Source organism: Sturnira hondurensis, unplaced genomic scaffold (assembly GCF_014824575.4).
Source record: "Sturnira hondurensis isolate 20B ecotype Veracruz unplaced genomic scaffold, ASM1482457v3 Scaffold0022908, whole genome shotgun sequence".
NCBI classification, from domain to species: Eukaryota; Metazoa; Chordata; class Mammalia; order Chiroptera; family Phyllostomidae; genus Sturnira; species Sturnira hondurensis.
Genome location: NW_028095539.1, coordinates 8,799,855 through 8,817,673, shown reverse-complemented (window position 1 = coordinate 8,817,673; position 17,819 = coordinate 8,799,855). Strand labels below are relative to the sequence as shown.

Here is a 17,819-nt window from a genome sequence, read left to right as displayed (position 1 = left end):
GGTGGGGACAGCCCCCCGAGACCCCACCCCCCACCATCTGTGCAATGGGGACAGGCCGGGGCCTGGCCGTGAGGAGCTGGAGCCTCCCAGGCCAGAGCTGCCCAAGGAGGGGATGCCACCCTAGCGCCCAGCCCACTGAGAGGGGAAGGTGGGCAGGCGGCTGGAGTCAGGGTCCAGGCGCCTGAGGGTTGATGTGCCTAGGTTCCCAGAGCAGATATGGCCCTGCAGGGGGCGGCCTGGTGCGGCTGCCCCAGTGCCTGTTGTCCCCAGGCCTCCTGGGACCGACCGGCCTCTGGGGGCCCACTCCTGACCTCGGAGGGCCGGTGTGGACACCGCTCTGAGGAAGGCCAGGCATGTGGGCTGGCTGGACTCAGAGAGTGCTGGAGGAGGTGGGGGCTGCTGGGAGTCACTGGGACAGTCAGAGGCTGAGAGGGTTTGGAGAGGGCTGGGGCTGGGGGCTCCTGTTTCCTTGCTTGTCTGCTGGGATGGTGGGCTCAGACTTACATCAGCGCCTACAGGGTCTCGGTCTTGTGCTCTGAGGGGGTTTGGGGGACTGTATCTGGTCTGGATTCTTCTATTCTGTCAGGCAGGGGCAGGGAAGGCTCCCTGGAGGAGGTGTCTCTTGCAGGAAGACACAGAGGCAAGGACTGTGCCTGCTGTGAGGGCCAGGGCTGGGGCCAAGAGCCCTGGGAAACCAGGGGCAGGGCAGGGTGGGGCACCAAGGTGTTTGCATGGGGCAGCATGGCCCCTTGGGCACCCTGTGGCCACAGGGTCCATCGGGGAGAGGGAGGCAGGGCTGGCCCTGGGGAGTGACCGAAGGAGACACCTGGGCTTCTTCTGGGTTTTTCCAAACTGATGGTCAGTAGTCTGGGGGCTGGGGCCCTCTGCCTCCGCCCACCCGCACGTCCCTCAGCAGGAGCTCCCGGGCGGCTTCAGCTGGGGTTAGCTCTGGCCTGCCTGGGGCTCTCTGTCTGTCCAGTGATGAGCAGCAGGGGCTCGGCGGGCTTGGCGCACAGTAGGTGCTCTTGAAGAGGCTAGTCCTGTGTCCATGGGTGCCCTGGGGAGCAGGGTCCTGGCCCTCGAGTGTCCCTCCCGGTGGGAGTTGCTGAGGTGGACCCGAAACGTCCCTAGTGCCGGCTGCCAGGTGTCAATGTCGGGGACCTCCTCACCCCACCCCCGTCCCCAGACCAGGCGTGTGTGGCACGCCTGCTGGTGTCTGGTGTCGGTGAGAGCCCTTGGTCTCTGTCTCCACCAGGCTGGGGACAGAGGGGAGGGCAGCTGGCCAGCATACCCCTCCCCCCACGTGGCACCCGCACCTCCCACCCGCCCCCTCTCCCCCTGAGGCTGCTCACTTGCTGCTGGCCGGCTTTCGGAGGAAGGAAGCTGAGGTTTGGGGCGGGGGGTGTATGTGTTTGCTTTTGACTGGGCTCCAGGGGCACTGGCCAGGGCCAGGGCACCAGCCTCTACACCTTTGTGGAGTGGAGGGGGCCTCGGCAGGGCCCGAGGCTTCCTGGGGTCCAGAAGCTGGGTGCTGGGGCAGGCAGGTCCCAGATAGCGGGCGGGAGTGACAGGGAGGCCCAAGGGCCGCCCGTGCCCCAGACGTCACTGGACGGGTGAGGTGGGTGGTGTCAGAGGGCGCAGGAAGGGCCCCTTGCGCTTGGAAGGAGCAGCAGGTCTGCGGGGTGCAGGGTGCAGTGGGGGAGGGGAGGGGCCCTTTGGGTCCCCGAGCAGCCGCTATGGGGTGTGGGGAAGCTGAGCCTGGGAGTGTGCGTCCAGGCAGCCGGCGCAGGGCTCTGCCTCTGGCCTGCACTGCTCTCAGTCTTCCGCGGTGAGAGCCCCTGCCACAGCCCCCTCAGCCCTGACTCCAGGCTGCGTGACCGACAGGTGTGTGGCATCTGTGTGGGCACAGGTGGGCATGGCCGTCTGAGCCCGAGGCCTTGTAGCAGCCTCCCAGGTGCCAGCATGCAGGTGGACTGTGGCGGGGACGTGTGTCTAGGCTTCGCCACCCAGACAGTGGGACAGCCCTGTGGCTGGTCTCCTAGACCGGTTCTGCAGCCCTTCTGGTCTCTGGCAGGCAAGTGGGGGGTGGCGAGAGGGCCCAGAGAGGGGGTCTTCCCGTCAGTGACCAGCCATGGTGAGGTGGGACAGCGTGGTGTGGGACCTTTGGGGTCAGGATGGTGTTTGGGGACCCCGGAAGTGTTGTGAGCTGAGAGCTGGGCAGCTGGTTGGGATGAGCCCCGTGTTGGCAGATGGTGGCCCCTCAATTCTGGACCTGGCTGCCGCCTGCGTGGCCCAGGACACACACCCTCCTCTTGGACGGCTGCTGATGGCAGGAGTCGGCCTCCATTAGACGGCCCTGATCCCGGGGTGAGGGCCTCAAGAGTCCCGCAGGAAGCTCCCCTCCCAGGGTGCGCTGGGCCTGGGGGAAGCTGAGGGTGGCCTGGGGGTCATGTTGACCACCAGCCACAGCTGAGTCGGCGTGGCCTGCCTCTTGGGAGCAAAGCTGGGACCTGATCCCGGTGAGGGTACAGTGGGCTCCCCTCCAGGTGGGACCTGAGTGAGGGGCGGTGGTAGCCCCAGGGACTGCCTGGCCAGAGTCTGGCTAAAATGAGGCCACCATGGGGTGGGGGTGGGGTAGGTGTCGTCACAGAAACAGTACCTGCCCAAGGCACGAACCCCACCAGATAACTCAGGAGGTGGCGTACCACCTGCCCCCGAGCTCTGGGCGAGTCCCAATCTCTTCAGCACAGCGTCGCCCGGAGTCTCTCTGAATCCTCCTCGAACCATACACTCACCCACTCTCCAGAGAGTAGGGGCCTTCACGGGTGCGGGGGGGTGCTGCGGGGCAGGGGACCCTGCAGAAGAGGGGTTCCAGGTGTCAGTGTGAGCAGACGGGGGTCTGCTACGCCCTGGGGTGGCCTGGGGCTGGGGCCGTTGCCAGGGAGGCCGGGGCAGGGCTGCCGCTGGGCTATCAGCGTGGTCAGCCCTGGCGTGAAGTCGCTGGACCTGGTCTTGGGGTCCTGCAGGAGGAGCCCCCACCTCCCAGCCTCGCTGGTGCCCGTGGCTGGCGCCAGGGCTGTCGTGGGCAGCAGGGTTTCCAGGTGCTGGGGTGGCCGTCCCGGCATCAGCTGTGTGTGGTAGGTGTCTGTATGCGGCCTCAGCCTTTGGGGCCGGGGCAGGGAGCCCGGGGATGGGGACAGAGGGGGCCCCACGGGCCTGCCTGGGGCAGGCAGGGCTGAAGGCTGCGTGCGCAGCCCTGGCGCCTGCTCCCTGGGAGCAGCCATTGGCTGACGGGCCACAAAAAGCATCGGTGCCCCCGAAGAATGACCCCATTGTGTGGCTGGAGGGCGGCCAGGAGCCAGGACGGCCCCCTCTCTCCACGCTTCCTGCAGAGCCCATCCGAGGCACAGGCCCGCCCTGGGGACCCGTCTCCCGTCCCCGGGGTCCCAGCCGCCCAGCCTGCACCTTGGCAGTCTCCCCTGCGGGTGCTGGCCGCTGTGCTGGGGCTCTATGCAAGGAGGGGACCTGTGGGTGGGTGACGGCAACTGAGCCCCCGCCAGTGCTGCTTGGGCTCCTCCCAGGGCCACCACCCGCCCCCCGGCCAGGCTGAGCTGAGCACAGTGTGTCTCGTGACTGAGTGGTCCCGGGGCGCCAGTCAGCAGGCACTGTTGGGGCTGGGGGTGAGCCCGCCACCCCACCTTCACCCCAGCACAAAGAGAGGCCGAGGGCCCAGCCAGGCAGCTGTCCGGTGGTGGAGAGAATTTGGACACAGGTCTGCCCGCTGTCCCGGCCTCGCCCTTCCCACCTGCCCCAGGCCCCGGCGGGTGGCGCTGCACCATCTGTAGGCCAGGGCTGTTGTGCACAGATTGAGGAAACGAGCCGGGGTCCCTGTCCTCTTCCAAGAAGCTCTTGGCTTTGGCCAATGGGAGCTGCCCGTGGTCACAGGTGTCTGGGTGAGGGTGGCGGGCCGGGCGGACCCTGGGAAAGGGGAACTCAGCCGCCGGGCCAGCCAGAGCGCCACTCGTGCCCAGCGGGCTCCCAGCCGCCTCCAGGAGACACCCGCCCTCCTGGGCCTCCTTCCTCCCAGCCGGCTCTTGCCGCTCACCCGGCCACCATGCTGCATCGCCGGAGGCTGAGGGACCCCGAGCCTGGGGGCCGGGGACTGGTGGCACCATCGCCGTGGTGGGACCTCTCTCCTGCCCTGGCCATGAGGCTGCACCTCCTGGCCTCTCTTTCAGGAGGTGGCCTGGGCTGGCGGGCGGCAGACCGTAGGTGGCTGGCAGGTGAGGGCCAGGTTTGCTGGGCACCGGGAGCAGCGTGGCCTGGGAGGGAGCCCAAGACTGGCCCATGGGGTGTGGAGCTCACGGCGGGTGCTGGGCGCTGGACGTCTCCATGGAGTGCGCCCTCCTGACGCCCCATCACTGCTGCCAAGCGCGCTGGGCGCCCGGCTGTGCGTCCCCTGTGTACACTAATGGAGGCGGAGGCCGGAACTGCGGGGCTCTGGGCTGCCTTGGGCACCCAGGGGGAGGGGCAGCAGCTGGCTCTCCTCTTTTCGCCTTGATGCTCTGCTGGGCCCCTCTGGGTCCGGCTCATTCCCGTTTGCAGAGGTGGACACTGAGGCTGGGGCAGTGGGCCGAGTCTAGCCGGAGGGGTGGCGGATGGGCCACCCTGGGGGCCGGCGCCTGTAGCCTCTGTGAGGGAGCCGCAGGGGGGCCTGGACTTCCTAGGGGTGGCCTGGGCCAGGGGGACGGGTGGCCAGCTCGGAGCCAGTGGCAGGGCGGGAGTGTGTGGGAGAGGCACCCTCCCAGGTGGCCCTGGGGAGGACATGCTCTTATCAGCCCAGGGCCTGGGGCGCACGGGGCTCAGAGGTGTGAAGTGGCTTCCCCAGGGCCACACCGCCACTCGGAGGGAGTCACACAAGGCCTGGCCGGCCGGGTGGCAGCTCGAGCCCCCTTGCTATTCCAGGGCCTGCATAGCTCCTTCGCAGGTTGCGAGTGGTTGGCCCTTCACATCCAGGGCTCCTGGCTGGGGTCTCTGTGGAGGGGGGCCGTGGCCGGCCTCCTGTGTGCTGCGTGGACCGTGGTGGACAGGGCAGCCTCTGGGACGCCAGGTTTGGGCTGAAATAAGAGAGCAGCTGCTGGTCACCATGCTGTCTCGATGGCCGTGACGTGCCCTTCCTGCCGGGCCGGAGTTCAGGGGACAGGCGCCCAGGGTGTGTGGCTCTGCACACTGTCTCTCGGCCAGCCCTGGTGGGCAGTGACCTGGAGCCCATGCTGGGCTTCTTGGGGGGGCTCCGCTGTCCTTCCTACGTGCTTGGGAGGCCGGCCACCCGCCCCTGCAGCAGGGAACTCAGACCTAGGTTGGGACGGGGCCTCGTCCTGTTGTGGAGGTGTCGGCGGGGGGCTCGGTCCCTGCGGCGTCCCTGTCTCCCCACCACGAGACCCTGACGGGCCTCTTCAGCTCCCCCTCGGATTTCTTTTCCTGTGAAATGGGTGGGGAAGGGAAGTTTCCAGACCAGATTCTCGATGTGACCGAAGGTCATGGTCCCGTGTGACTCCTTGTACACAGAGTGAGCCCTGGGCTGCAGGCCCCACCGAGTGCCCTGCGGGGGTCGTCGCGGGCTGTGCGGGGCTGGGCTGAGTGCGCTCATGCCCTGCAGGTGTGCCGAGCGCTGCCCAGCGGGTGGCCAGGGAGCGCTGCCCCGGCTGCATGCAGGGCGTGAGTGCCGGCCTTTGGTCCTCTTGCCTGGAGCGTGCACGTGGCTGCTGGCCGTTGGACTCCGGTCTGTTCCCGGCGGTCGCCCAGGGCAGCACGCTAGCTCTGCGTGGGTGCTCCCTTCACGGGCCGTGAGCGGGACGTCCGGAGGGTCCTGCCTGTGAGGCTGGGTGCCCGGCGCTCCTACCACCTGCCAGGGCCTCCCCGAGCTCCAGCTCGCCTCTGTCCTGGGTCCCGGTCGGCGAGGGCATTGTGCTCCGTGGAGTGAGGCTGTTGGTCCGTCCTTTTATGTGTCCCCAAGCTGACAACTGAGTGCCCCTGGGGTGTCCAGTGGGACCATGTATCCCTACTCGGGGGGCTGCTGCTCCTCAGAAGGTGTGGGTGCTGGGGACTGGGTGGATTTGACGCTGTGGAGGCAGGTTTCTGGGTCCCCCCGCCCTGCTGTCCCATGCCAGAGGGCCTCCCTATTCTGTCTGGAGGGCGAGAGAGCTGGAGACTGTGGCCTGCCTGGCTTGTTCCCTGGGCTTCTGTGCTGCCCCCCTCCCTAGCCTAGGAGGTGGCCTTGTCACGGGGGGGCATTGGTCACTTGACTGGCTTGTGGTGGGCACCCAGCTCCCCCAACCCACGCCCTGGATGTTGAAATAGGCCCACTGCACACCCCTCATGGAAGCAATCCGCACCCAACCCTGAGGCCGGCAGTGGAGACATGCTTCTCCCCTCCCACGTTGACCCTGGCCTCGGCCACCCCGGGGGGTGCTCTGGGACCCACAGACGTGGACAGTGGCAGGGCCGAGAGGGCCAGGAAGGGGCGCTGTGGGCGCAGGGCCCGGTGTGCGGGCGTGGGGCCGATGCTTTGGAGTTGGTGGTGCAGTGGGAGGTTCTGGCAGCGGACAGTGGCCATCCTGCCAAGTGACCAGTGGAGGGGATGGCCGTGGGCAGGGTGTGCTGAGCTGGCTGTGGCCATTTGAGGTGTTCCGGGTGGCAGTGCCGCGTGGATCTCTGGGGATCTCCAGCAGCTTGACTGCCCCCTTCTGCCTGGAGGCCCTGCAGGCTGAGTGGTCGGCCTGGGCTGCTGTGGTGCTCGCCGCAGCCCTTCCCAGGCTCTCGGGCACCTGTCAGGGCACCTGTCAGGGCCCTCGTGTCCGCAGGGTCGGCAGTGGGTCCCATGGCAGCCTGGCTGCCGCCTCCAGCTGTGTTAGGACTGCGGTCTTGGGCCGGAGACTCGGGGACACGGCTCGATGCTGCGTGAGGCCGGAGTGGAGCCTCTGGGTCTGCACACGCACCCCGGACCCGGGGCCTCCCTCTGCCTGTCCTTGCCCTCACCGGCCACCTGGAGGGGGAAGTGGAGGGCAGAGCCTGGCCCGTCACGGGTCCCCAGGGTTTCCCGAGGGCTCAGAAACTGCCCTGTGGGGGTGGGGGTCTCCCCGGAGCACCAAGAGCGGGCAGGGCCTTCAGCAGGGTGGGGCGGTGTGTGGGGTTGAGCTGGGAGAAGGCAGGTCTGGGTGTAGTGGGGCTGGCTGGCTGGGAGGGGGCTTGGCTGCCGGCTGGTCTGGATGTGCACCACTGGGGCCAGGCCCTGTGAGGGGTGGTGCCCACGCCAGGTGGTGGCGGGCGGATGTCCCGTTCTCAGTCTGTCTCACAGGTGAGGCCCTGTCTCCGGTCTGCAGAGGCCCTGCCAGCCCGGCCCCCACACACGACAGGCACCAGGCTGGTGCTGCGGCTGAGTCAGAGCGTGTGGGCGAGCCCGTCTCTGCCAAGGGGCGGTCCAGGCTCATGCGCCCGGCGGCAGCGGGGCGTCCAGAAAGCCCCCCCCCGTGCACCCCCGGGAGCCCAGCAGAGGTTCTGTCCCACCCCCTGTGAGGCCCGTGGCGACCACACCTGGAGGCTCTGCGCATCCACGCTCCTGCTTGGGATGGCCATGCTCAGCGGGCAGTGGGAGGACTCAGGGACGTCTCCAGAAGTCCACCCGTGGGGGCCCCTCTCCCTCATCTGTCTGAGTGCTCCGCCTGGCCGGCCGCCTGGCACAGAGCCCCCTGCCCCACTGCAGCGGGGTCGCCGCTGAACCTCGGCCTCCCAGTCTGCAAGGTCGCACCCGGAGCCCGGGGGGGGGACGCACTGAGAACCACAGAGAGAAACAGCTGGAGGGGCGGAGGGCACTGGCGTTCCGCGACAGAGTGGCGGGTGGCGGCGCGCCTCCCCGCCCGCGAGAGCTGCACAGCTCAGAGTGAAAGGAGAATCGCTTCCTTTCCTGTTGGGGAGCAGCGCCTGAGCCGGCCTGCAGGCTTCTGCGACAGGTCGGGGTTTCACCGGGAATTCCCCGCCCCGCCCCCGCTCCCGCGCTGTCTGGGCGGGCACCCAGGAGGCGCCGGGGCCGTTTGGGGGGCTGCCTGCAGGGGAGGCTGCTGTGCCTGGGAGCCCCTGCCTGGCCTCGGAGAGGTGAGCGTGCTCTCGGCCCCTGCACCCCCGTCGTCCCGTGGTGGTCACTGCTGCTGGGCCCTGGGTGTCCGTGCCTGGCCACTCTGGCTGGCCGTAGTGGGGATTCTTTGTCGGGGTGAAGCGTGGGGTGGCAAAGGGGCAGGAAGCCAGGCTGGGGAATCGCCCTCCCTCCCCGAGCCCCTGTCTTTACTCTTGGGCCCTACCTACAGGGACGATGGGACAGAGCTCCTGTGACACATGCCAGCAGGGTGTGCAGGGTGCATACGTGTCCCCGGTGCCACCACACCTTCGTGTGTGGCACCTGTGTCCTGGGGAGCCCTCCTACCCACCGCGGCTGAGGTGCGGGGCGGCCCCGCCTACTAGGACCCACGGGCAGAGTGGAGGCCGCGCTGTGCGCAGGTTGATGTCAGCTGGGGCCCTTCCCTTTTGTTGCCTCCTCCCCAGGGACCCGCGCAGGCAGGGGAGGTGGGATTGGCAATTGTCCCCCACCCCACTGCAGCTCCTGTTAGGCCACTGAGCAGGGGGTGTGGCCTGGCTGTCCAGCAGCAGTGGGGGTGGTCTGCCTGCTGCCCCCGGTGGACAGGACGGCTGTGTGGGGCCTCTCCCAGGCCCCTTGGCATCTTTCTGGGTGGGTGTCCCTCTGCCTTGCTCCCCCCACCTGGCGGCACCCCCGTTGGGGGCTCCTTTCTGGAAACCAGCTACGTGGGCGCACTGCTGGATGGGGAAACCAGCAGCTGGGCACTGCCGGTCACTGTGCTCCCCTGGTGCTGGCCCTGTGGCTCATCGTCACCTCCAGGTCCCCGGGATGGGTGGATGGCCCCTCAACGAGGCCACATGAACGCTCGTTTCCCCCCGGCTATCTCTGGGGTGGGGGCCTGCCTTGGAGCCATCCTGAAAGGTCTGGCCTCAGGTTTGGGGGCCCCAGGCGAGGGCCATGACCCCTGCCTGTGCCCCGAGGACAGGCCTCCCGGGAGGTTTCTGCCCCCCCGGGTGGATGGAGAAGTGACACGCAGAGTGGGAGCTGGGCCTCGGGCCAAGCTCTGGAGATGAGCCTGAGTCCCGTGGACCCGGCCCAGTCACTGGGGGTTCCGCCCGCCCCCTCTCTCCTGCCAAGGCCTCTGGGGACAGGCCAGCCTGCTGGTCCTCGTCAGGGGGCTCTGCCTGTGGTCACCTGGCTTCTCCTGACAGATAGGCCCTGCCCTGAGGTCTGGGAATCCCTGGAGTCACAGGGGAGAGGGCGGGGAGGGAGGGGTCTGGTGCTTCCCGGGCGGCACGCAGGACGGGGCTGGGGGCGGCATCTGTGGCAGGCTGTGGGGGCCGTGCTCCTGCATCCAGGAGAGCCGAGTGTGCCCCCCTGGCAGCACAGGGCGCCTGGGGAAGGGGCGTGACACAGCCAGGGGGCTGGGCCGGGGCCCGGGGAGCAGGTCTCTGGTGGGAGCCCGGCCCCAGCCTCCATGGTGGCTGGTCGGTGTGCATCCTCGCCCCGCGCCTCTGTCCCCCAGCACGGCTCTCTGAGCTGTGGAGAGCTTCAGGACCTGCCCCGGGTCTGTCCCGTGGTGGCTGGAGCATGCCCCCAGGTTAAGTGTGCAGCTCAGCCCCCAGGTGCCCCAGGGGTAGTGCAGACAGTTGGGTGTCCTGACAGCGCCCACTGCAGGCCGTGGAGGGGAAGGCAGTGCAGCTGCATTCGGTAGACTGTGGTTCCAGCCCTCAAGGCCTGGGGGGTTGGGGGGAGGGTGGGCCTGGCGTGGGACTGCCTCCTGCAGAGGCGCCGGCCACAGCCCTCTGTGAGTCGGTGCCAGGCCTCCCAACTCTTTCCTGAACAGCTCTCGGGCCCCAGCCTGACTGGTGATAGGGAGCTGCTGCCAGCCACCCCTGCCTCCCAGCTGCGCCCCAACTTCCCCCACCATGGCTGGGCTCCAGCCCCACCTGCCGCTGCTGGGCTCGACCACAGGGCCCCTGGGTTGTGTGAGTGGGCTGGGCGAGGGTAGCTGTCGTCCTGGGCAGTGCTTTCTCTTCCTCCCCTGGTGCCTCACAGCCCTGGCCTGCGCGCGGTTTGGCCAGCAGGTCCCAGAGCTGTTCCTGTGCCACTGTGGCCGAAACCCGCTTCGTGTTGCCATCGGTCCCCCTGGGCCTCGGTGTTTGGTCCGTGCTGTGGGGGCAGGGTGAGGGTTGCCAGGCGGTGGTGATGATGGTGGTGATGGTGGTGACCACAGTGCAGGTGTGTTTGTCACTGAAGGCTCACACGGGTGCCGGTGCAGACACCTGCCTCCCCTGACTTCCGTGGAGAGCCGTTTCCCTGGTTAGACCCTTGGGTGCTGCCGGGCGGGCCCATCTCCGTGAGAGGCATTGGTGAAGGGCTCGCCCTCTGCCCTGGAGAGTTTGAGGTGGGTCAGGACTGAAGGCCTTTGGGTTGGTGTCTTGGGCTGGCACCAGGAGGTCCAGCTGTGTGGGTCCCTGTGTCCCCCACACACACAGGTCACGGGGGTCCTCAGATGAGGGCCCGGGCAGGAGCCCCGAGGATCTGGGTTGGAGACCCTGTTCCTTTGCCTTTTTGTCTGTTTTCCTCGTGGGCGGGGGAGGGCCAGCTCCTGGTCCGTCCTCTCTGCTGTGTGCCCTCCAGTGTCGGGGGCCACAGGCCTCAGGTAGCACCCCAGCCCCTCGCCTCCCTCCGTTTCCCAGGTTCCTGCTCTGAGCCGCCCCTGGTCCTTCATTAGGGGATGTGGGGGTTTCCAGGGGGAGCTGGACGGGTCCCCGCCATTGAGTCCTCCTGGTTTGGTGGGGCAGGGCCGAGGGGCGAGTTCAGGGGAGCGTTCCTGATGCCGGCCGTCCTTGAGTTGGCTGGGGATTGGTGAGGGGGGCGGGGGCCTTGGCATTCCCCGAGGTCTTGTGCTTGGAATGACCCCGGGGCCCTGGGCTTACAGGATGGTGGCCATGGGGGAGGGCAGGGCCTGAACTGGTCCCACTCGCCTGGAGTCCCTCAGAAGCCCGGACACCAGGGGCTCTCCGGGGGTCACCTGACCCTTCTCAAGCCCTGGGCAGAGCCTCGGTCTGCCTGCGTCTGCAGCCCCTGGTCATTCCAGGCCCCCGTGTGACCTCGGAGCTGGCCTGGGAGTGGCAACTGTACCTCACTCAGCAAAGCACCCTGCATGTCCTTTGGCCTTAGGTGGCTGGGCCCCTGGCCATCCCTGTCTGGGTCCCAGGACCCAGGTGGGCGGTGGTAGAGAGTGGCCCTTGGAGAGGCCAGCCAGTGGTCTCTGTGGGGCTGGTGGCAGGGGGGGCCCGTGGGGCGTCTGGGGGCTGAAATTCCTTAGAGCCACTTCCCGTGGGCACGCGGGGGCGGGGAGGAAAGAGGGGTGGGTCTTGGTTCACCGTACCCCCCCAAGTCTCTCCGCTGGGACCAGAGTGGGTCTGGGCCACCCTGGACTCCCATGGGGCCCTGGCTCTGCCGACTGCCTGACTGCCCCCAGCTGACCTTGCTTGAGGGCCCCGGGCTCTTGGGGGCAGGCCAGGGCCATCGATGGGGCAAAGGGCAGGGTGACCCCAGAGGAGCTGAAATTTCAGCTGAGCCACCTGAGCCGCAGCCTGACACTGGGCTGGAGGCAGTGGGTGAGCCGGGCTTCGGGGCTGGAGAGGACCGGCCCCGGGCTGGCCTCCCTTCGTGGGCATTTGGAGGCAGGTACATGGCACAGGTGGAAGTTCACCTGCTGGGTGGGGGGGGGCGGGGGGGGCTCCTGGGCCAGTACATGGCTCGGGGACCAGGGCCGGCATGGTGCATCGGGGCACGTCGGCCCCCACCCCAGTTCTGAAGGCGCCTTGGGGCGGTGGGGCTGCGGGGCCCCCCTCTGCTCCAACCGCCCTCAGCTTCCCCCGAACCCTGACGTGCTGTGGTCCCGCCGCAGTCCCCGCCGGCTGCCACTTCTCCCTCCTCTGGGCGGCAGGGGAAGCAGTCCTTCCGGAAGGTGGGGGCTGCGGTGGGGTCCTGGGAAGTGCCTCACAGCAGGGTTTCCGTGCGGGGGGGGGGGGGCAGGGGGTGGCACCGGGAGGGTGCCGCGTGCAGGGGTGCGGGGACGGGCCTTGTGTTCGGGGTCTGCCCTCGTCTCTTGGGTGCCGGCTCACTGAGGGGGTCTCCTGACCCCCGTGTGCCCATCCCTGCCTGGGCACCCCTTTCCACCTCTGTGCCCTCCCTCATGCCCTCTTCGAAGGCTCACGGGAGCCCCACCCTGCTCCTGGATTTGGACCCCCATCCCGCCCTTGTGCCGGGGCCCCTGCTCTGAGGCCCCGTGCCCTCTTCTGCCCCGCCGTGACTGTTTGGACCCCACTGCCCTCCCGCTCCTGCCCAACGAGAAGGGCCTGGGGGAGTGCTGAGAGCCCCTTTCCAAGAACGGGGGTTCCCTGCCTGCCGGGAGGGGCTGAGTCTGGGGCTTGCCCCCACCGCCTTGGGCTGCGTGAGGCTGGCATTTCCTGCCACTCCTCCCCCGCTTGCCAGGCAGAGGCCGGAAGGGAGCGGGTGGGGGTTCCCCGGCTTCCTGCCATGGGGTCTGGGAGGGTCTGGGGGCCCGGGGGGGGGGCATTCTGGAGGGAGCCACATGGCTCAGGCGATCCGGTCAGTGGGCACATCCCTTCCTTTTCAAAGGAACCTCGGGGGCCACCTGCTCCGCCGGTCCGGAGAGGCGGCTGTAGTTGCTGCGTGCATGCCCCTGCCACGGGGAACTCACCACCTGGAAAACGGCCGTGCCGTTCTCTGGCCAGGAGAGCGTTCTGCGCTTCAGCTCCAGTGAGGGCAGGGCTTGCCCTCCAGCTGGGGAGTGCCCCCGCCCCTGCTCAGGGCGCTGAGCGTTCCAGGCCTTTCTGTCTTTGCCTCATGGCTTCCGTTTCCGGCCTCCAGGTATTTTGCATCTTAGAAGCAATTTCATGGTCTGAGATACTTTTAGTGCCAAGAGAGACTGGCCTGCCGCCTCTTCCATGTTGCCTTCGTGGAACGAGTCCGGCAGCTCAGGGAGGCCCTGTTGCCATGTTGGGGTGGCCAGGGCCCTCCTCTGCCTGGACAGGGCCCATCTCGGGCCTCCCAGCCCCAAGTCCCACCAATGGCCGACAGTCTCGAGGGTGTGGCGGGTGTGCAGGGTGTGAGGTGCTGGGGCTCCGGGCCCAGTGAGGCCCAGGCTCTGAGGGGCCTGGGTTTGGCAGGTGAGTCGTGCCCCTGCCCAGAGGTCCTTCTGCCCATCCTGGGTGGGGAGGGCTGGGTGTCAGCTGGTCCTGGCGTTGGGTCTGGGGCCCTGCAGCCTCACCAAGCCGAGGGGCAGACGAGTGTGTGGTGAGCAGCCCCACGCCAGGCCCCGTATGACTGGTCCCATGTGGCTGGCCTTCCTGCCAGGCCTGCTTGTCCACAGCAGGGTGAGGGGAGGGCGGGGCGGGGTCTGGGGCGCGTGGACACTGGACCTGGCTGTCCAGGCACTTCCGCTTTTCCAACATTCCCTCCTGAGCTCAAGTGTCTCGCTCCAGAAGACTCCAGAAAACACATCCTGCCTATTGTCACCCAGGCTGGGGAGAATGTCTGTGTGACCCGTCTGCATAAACAGGAAGCCCCCGGGCGGGACTGGGGGCAGCAGGGCCCTGCAGGGCAGGCCCTGGGGGGTCGGCTGTCCAGTCCGGACTCCAGGGCCCCCAGGGGCTCACAGGCGGCCTGTTTGGAGCAATTTCTGCACCCTTGACCCTGGGATGTGAAGGGTGGGGGTGCACCCGAAGAGCTGGTCCCCTGTGCAGGGGATGGGCAGCCCCCGAGTCCCCTCTTCCTCCCAGAGCCCCTCCCTGAGCTGGCTCTCCTCCCCTGCCCAGCCTCCCCTCCGTCTCATCCGCTCTCCCCTCATGTCTGAGACTTGAATTGGGCGTGGACTGTGCCTTGGAGGGTGCTGGGGGAGACTTGGGGTGCAGCCTGGCCGCTGGCAGTCGCATCCCTCTGTGCCTCCCTTCCTCCTTCCTTCTGGCCAAGCTTTCTCCTGCTCCCCCGCCCCTTCCTGCCCTGGAGCAGCAAACAGGCCACCGGGCAGCTCAGGCCCCTGCACTGTGTCTGGAAGTCCCCTTCCCCGGTGGACACTCCCTGTCAGGTGTGTCTGGCCAGCAGCAGAGGCCCCCCCCTGTGGCTGGGCCCTCCTGGGGGCACTGCAGCCCTGAGCTCTGCTGCAGACCCACCCGCCCTGACCCGGGTTCCCCCCTCAGAGGGTGGAGAGAGGTGGGCAGCTGTGAGAACTGGGACTGACTGCTCCCTCTTGGCCTGTCTCAATCCCACAGGCTGGGAAGGGGCCCACGGGGGCAGCCAGGCCCTCGGGCTTCCAGATGTGCTCCTGGGGTGGGGGCACCATCCTCACTTTGCAACACCCACTTTGCCAGGTCCAGCCTCTTCCCAGAAACCCCTGCGGTTGCCTCCGCCGCTCTCAGCTTGGGATCTGCTGACGTCTGCAGAGTGGGTGTTTTGCCAAGTCCATCTTGTCGCCCCCTCTTGCCCCCCGACATATGCAGGGCGCTCTGGAGCCCGTGGTAGGGAGGGTCAGCCCTGGCCAGCCCGGCCTGTGCCTGCAGAGCGGGCCTGCCTGTCTGTGCAGGCAGGAAGCGGGCACTCGGCAGGGACGGGGCTGGCTCGGGGGCTTCAGGCCCTCGGGGGTGAGGTGGGCACTCCAGGTGTCCGGTGGCACGGGCCTGGGACAAGGCAGTGGTGGCCTGACCTGGAGGCAGCTGCAGGTTTCTAGGTGCGAGCCTTTCCCTGCCTGTCACGGTGAGATATGCGGGCGCTTCACAGACCCCTTCGGCAGCCGTCCTGGGTGCCGGTCCCTGCCTGTCCCTGCCTGTCCCGGGTGCTCCGTGACTAACGGGGCTGATCCATGCTGCCTGCCGGTCTTTGCCGCCAAGTGCTGCTGATGCCCGGCTCCAGAGCTCCTTCAGCTTCTGTTTCCCAGGTCCATGACTCGGTTTACAGGCAGTTTTGTGGATGGCGAGGGTTTTGGACAGATTGGATGAGGCTTGTGTGCTGGTGGGTCAGTCGGGCACCGTGGCAGGCAGGCCCCAGCCCTGGCCTGAAGGTGGCGTTCCGGGGGGCTGCTGCAGGCTGGGGTGTGGCCAGGGTGGCAGAGCCTCGTGTGTTCCTGGGGGGCCGCCCCACGGAGAGGGGTCCCCTGGAGGAGAGCTGGGGCTTTGGCTGGAGGGGGACCCGCTGGTCGGGAGTGGGGTCTGGAAGCGGGATGCTGTGTGTCCCCCGCGCCTCGGTGTGCACAGGTGCCCGGTGCCAAGGAGACAGCGTGGGGATGAGGCTGGAGGAGGGTCCTTCCTGCTCTGGGCCTGGAGCTCAGGCCTCGCCCGCACGGCTGCTCTGAGGTTTGGGGAGTTGCGTCAGCATCTTCCCAGGGCCGCCCGCCGACTGGCTGTGTGCCTGTGAGGGGGCAGCAGGGGGTGTGTGCCCTGACCCGGAGTGTCTGTGTGTCCCCCACCTGGGGTACGTGTGGGCTGGGGCCCCACTAGAAGCCTCAGAATCAGGTGTGGCCGCTACAGGCCCAGCTGAGGGGCCGGAGAGACCCTCCGAGGGTGGGAAGGCTGAGGCCTGGGGAGGACGCGCTTGTCCAGAGTGCCCCCCCAGGCTCCCGCCCAGCGGCCTGCATGGGCCCACAGGCCACCGGTTCACTGGTTGAGGGCGCTCTGCTGGGGGAGCTCTGCCTGCTGAGCCCTCAGGGGTGCAGGGGAAGGCTAACGGTTGCTGTCTGGCTTGTGGGGGCTTTGAAATCCCGAAGATGAAAGGCTGGGGTGGGGGAGGACCCAGCCCCTCCCCACAGCCTCTGCAGGCTGCCTGGCACAGCTGGGTGGGCCCCTCCACGAGGCCCACCCGGAAGCCCCCTACCCCCGGCTGTAGGCCTCCCGGCCTGGACACACCAGAAGCACGCGCCTCTCCTGGGCTCGAGAGTCCGAGGGTCTGGGGGTCCGAAGGCTCGAACAGTGTGCCCGATGGTCTAGGCCACAGACCTGGGAGAGGGAATGCCCACCTCCCTGCGGTGCTGACCACGCCCTGCCAGGGCAGGTGTGGGAGAGAACACGGGTCCTCAGTCCCCTTGCTGTGAATTGCGGTGACAGCCGCCCTCCACGTCTCTCCAGCGTCCCCGCGTCTGCGCTGGGAACAGGGACTCAGTTGTGCTCTGGAAACATCGGCCTGCCTTCATTTGTGACGTCCCCACTCCTTCACTTCGAGCCCCTGAGTCCATAGGCAGAGGGGCCGGGACTCTGGGCTGCTGGGCTTCCTGGGCGGCCAGGCCTGGGGCCTCGGAGGGGGCTGGGGCCGCTGCCGGCCTGGCCTGCGTCACAGGAGCCACCGGGGCTGCTGGCCCCATTCTGTGGCCTCCTGAGGTTTCTGGCCCTGGGGCGGGGGTGTGGCAGGCGGGCCTTGGTGCGGGCTCCTGACCGCCCCTCCCTGCTTTCTTGTCTTGCAGACTTCTCCACCCAGGTGAACTCCTCGTCCCTCAGCCCCCCCACGGGACGTGGGTCCATGGCCGCCCCGTCACTGCACCCCTCCCTGGGGCCCAGCATCGGCTCCTCGCTTGGCTCCCCGGGGCAGCTGCACTCTCCCATCGGCACCCTGAGCTCCCCCATCAACGGCATGGGCCCCCCCTTCTCAGTCATCAGCTCCCCCATGGGCCCCCACTCCATGTCTGTGCCCACCACACCCGCCCTGGGCTTTGGCACCAGCAGCCCCCAGGTAAGTAGGGGCCGGGGCGGGGCCTTGGCGTCATCTGCAGGGTGTCTGTGTCGCCACGAGGACCCCCGGAGGCAGGCGTTGTCATGTCCTCCCCTTGTCTCTGGAAGCAGAGCCTCGAGAGGTGGCTGTGGCTTGAGTGTGAGCCGGGCTCTGGCTGAGTCTGCGCTCGGCGGCCGGGAGACCACTGGCCTTCTCCCCGGCAGGCACGCCCTCTTGGGGGGCCTGTTGTCCTTCCTGACGGGGGTGGCACCCCAGTCCCGGTTCAGCCTTCAGACCCCCATAGGGGACGATCCAGTGGTGGAGTTTCAGTGCCCGGCCACCATGGGGCCTCTGGGCCAGCTTGCCAGGGGTGGGCACAGAGTGTGGCTCCCCTGCGCAGCGGTGCTGGCTGTGCCGCCCTGTGGACCCGTCACTTCCAGGGTGGTCACCTCCATCCTGGCCCAGGAGGGCGGGGGCACCGTTGGGCTGTGGAGCCAGCCCACTGCCCGTCTGCAGGTCCTCTGTAGGCCGGGTGGAGAGTCTCACCGGCTCTTCCAGGGTGACCTTGTCGGGGCCCCTGCCCCTGGCAGTGGGGTGCCGAGGGCTCCGGCATCAGTGCAGGCCTCCGGGCCCCTCTCGTCCCCTGGCCTTTCAGCAGTAGGCAGAGGGCCCAAGGTGCTGGCGTGAGGGAGGCCCGGCCACCTCCCGGGCCTGGCTATTTTTAGCGTGGCCGCCCCACCCCCTCCTGCTGGCTGCACAGTGTGTGCAGCGAAAGGGCAGATGAAGACCGGGACCCGGGCAGAGGTGGGCACCTGCCGGCTCTCCGAGCCCTGTGAGCTTCTCGCTGGTCCCAGATTGCCATCTGCACTGGGTGGCCTGAGCAGAGACCACAGCGGGGCTGCAGGGGAACTGGGCCCTAGGGTGCCTGCCTGAGGGTGGTAGGGATGTCCTCGGACCCTGG

General features: G+C 68.2%; 1 protein-coding gene across 2 annotated transcripts in view; it reads left to right on the top strand.

Annotated features, from left to right (window-relative positions):
• RXRA (retinoid X receptor alpha) overlaps positions 1–17,819 on the top strand; it is a 74,112-nt gene that overhangs the window by 40,772 nt on the left and 15,521 nt on the right. For both annotated transcript variants that reach the window (XM_037036980.1, XM_037036979.1), the window contains exon 2: positions 16,614–16,879. In XM_037036980.1, the coding sequence (XP_036892875.1) occupies positions 16,614–16,879 (266 nt within the window). The remainder of the gene's footprint in view (positions 1–16,613; positions 16,880–17,819) is intronic.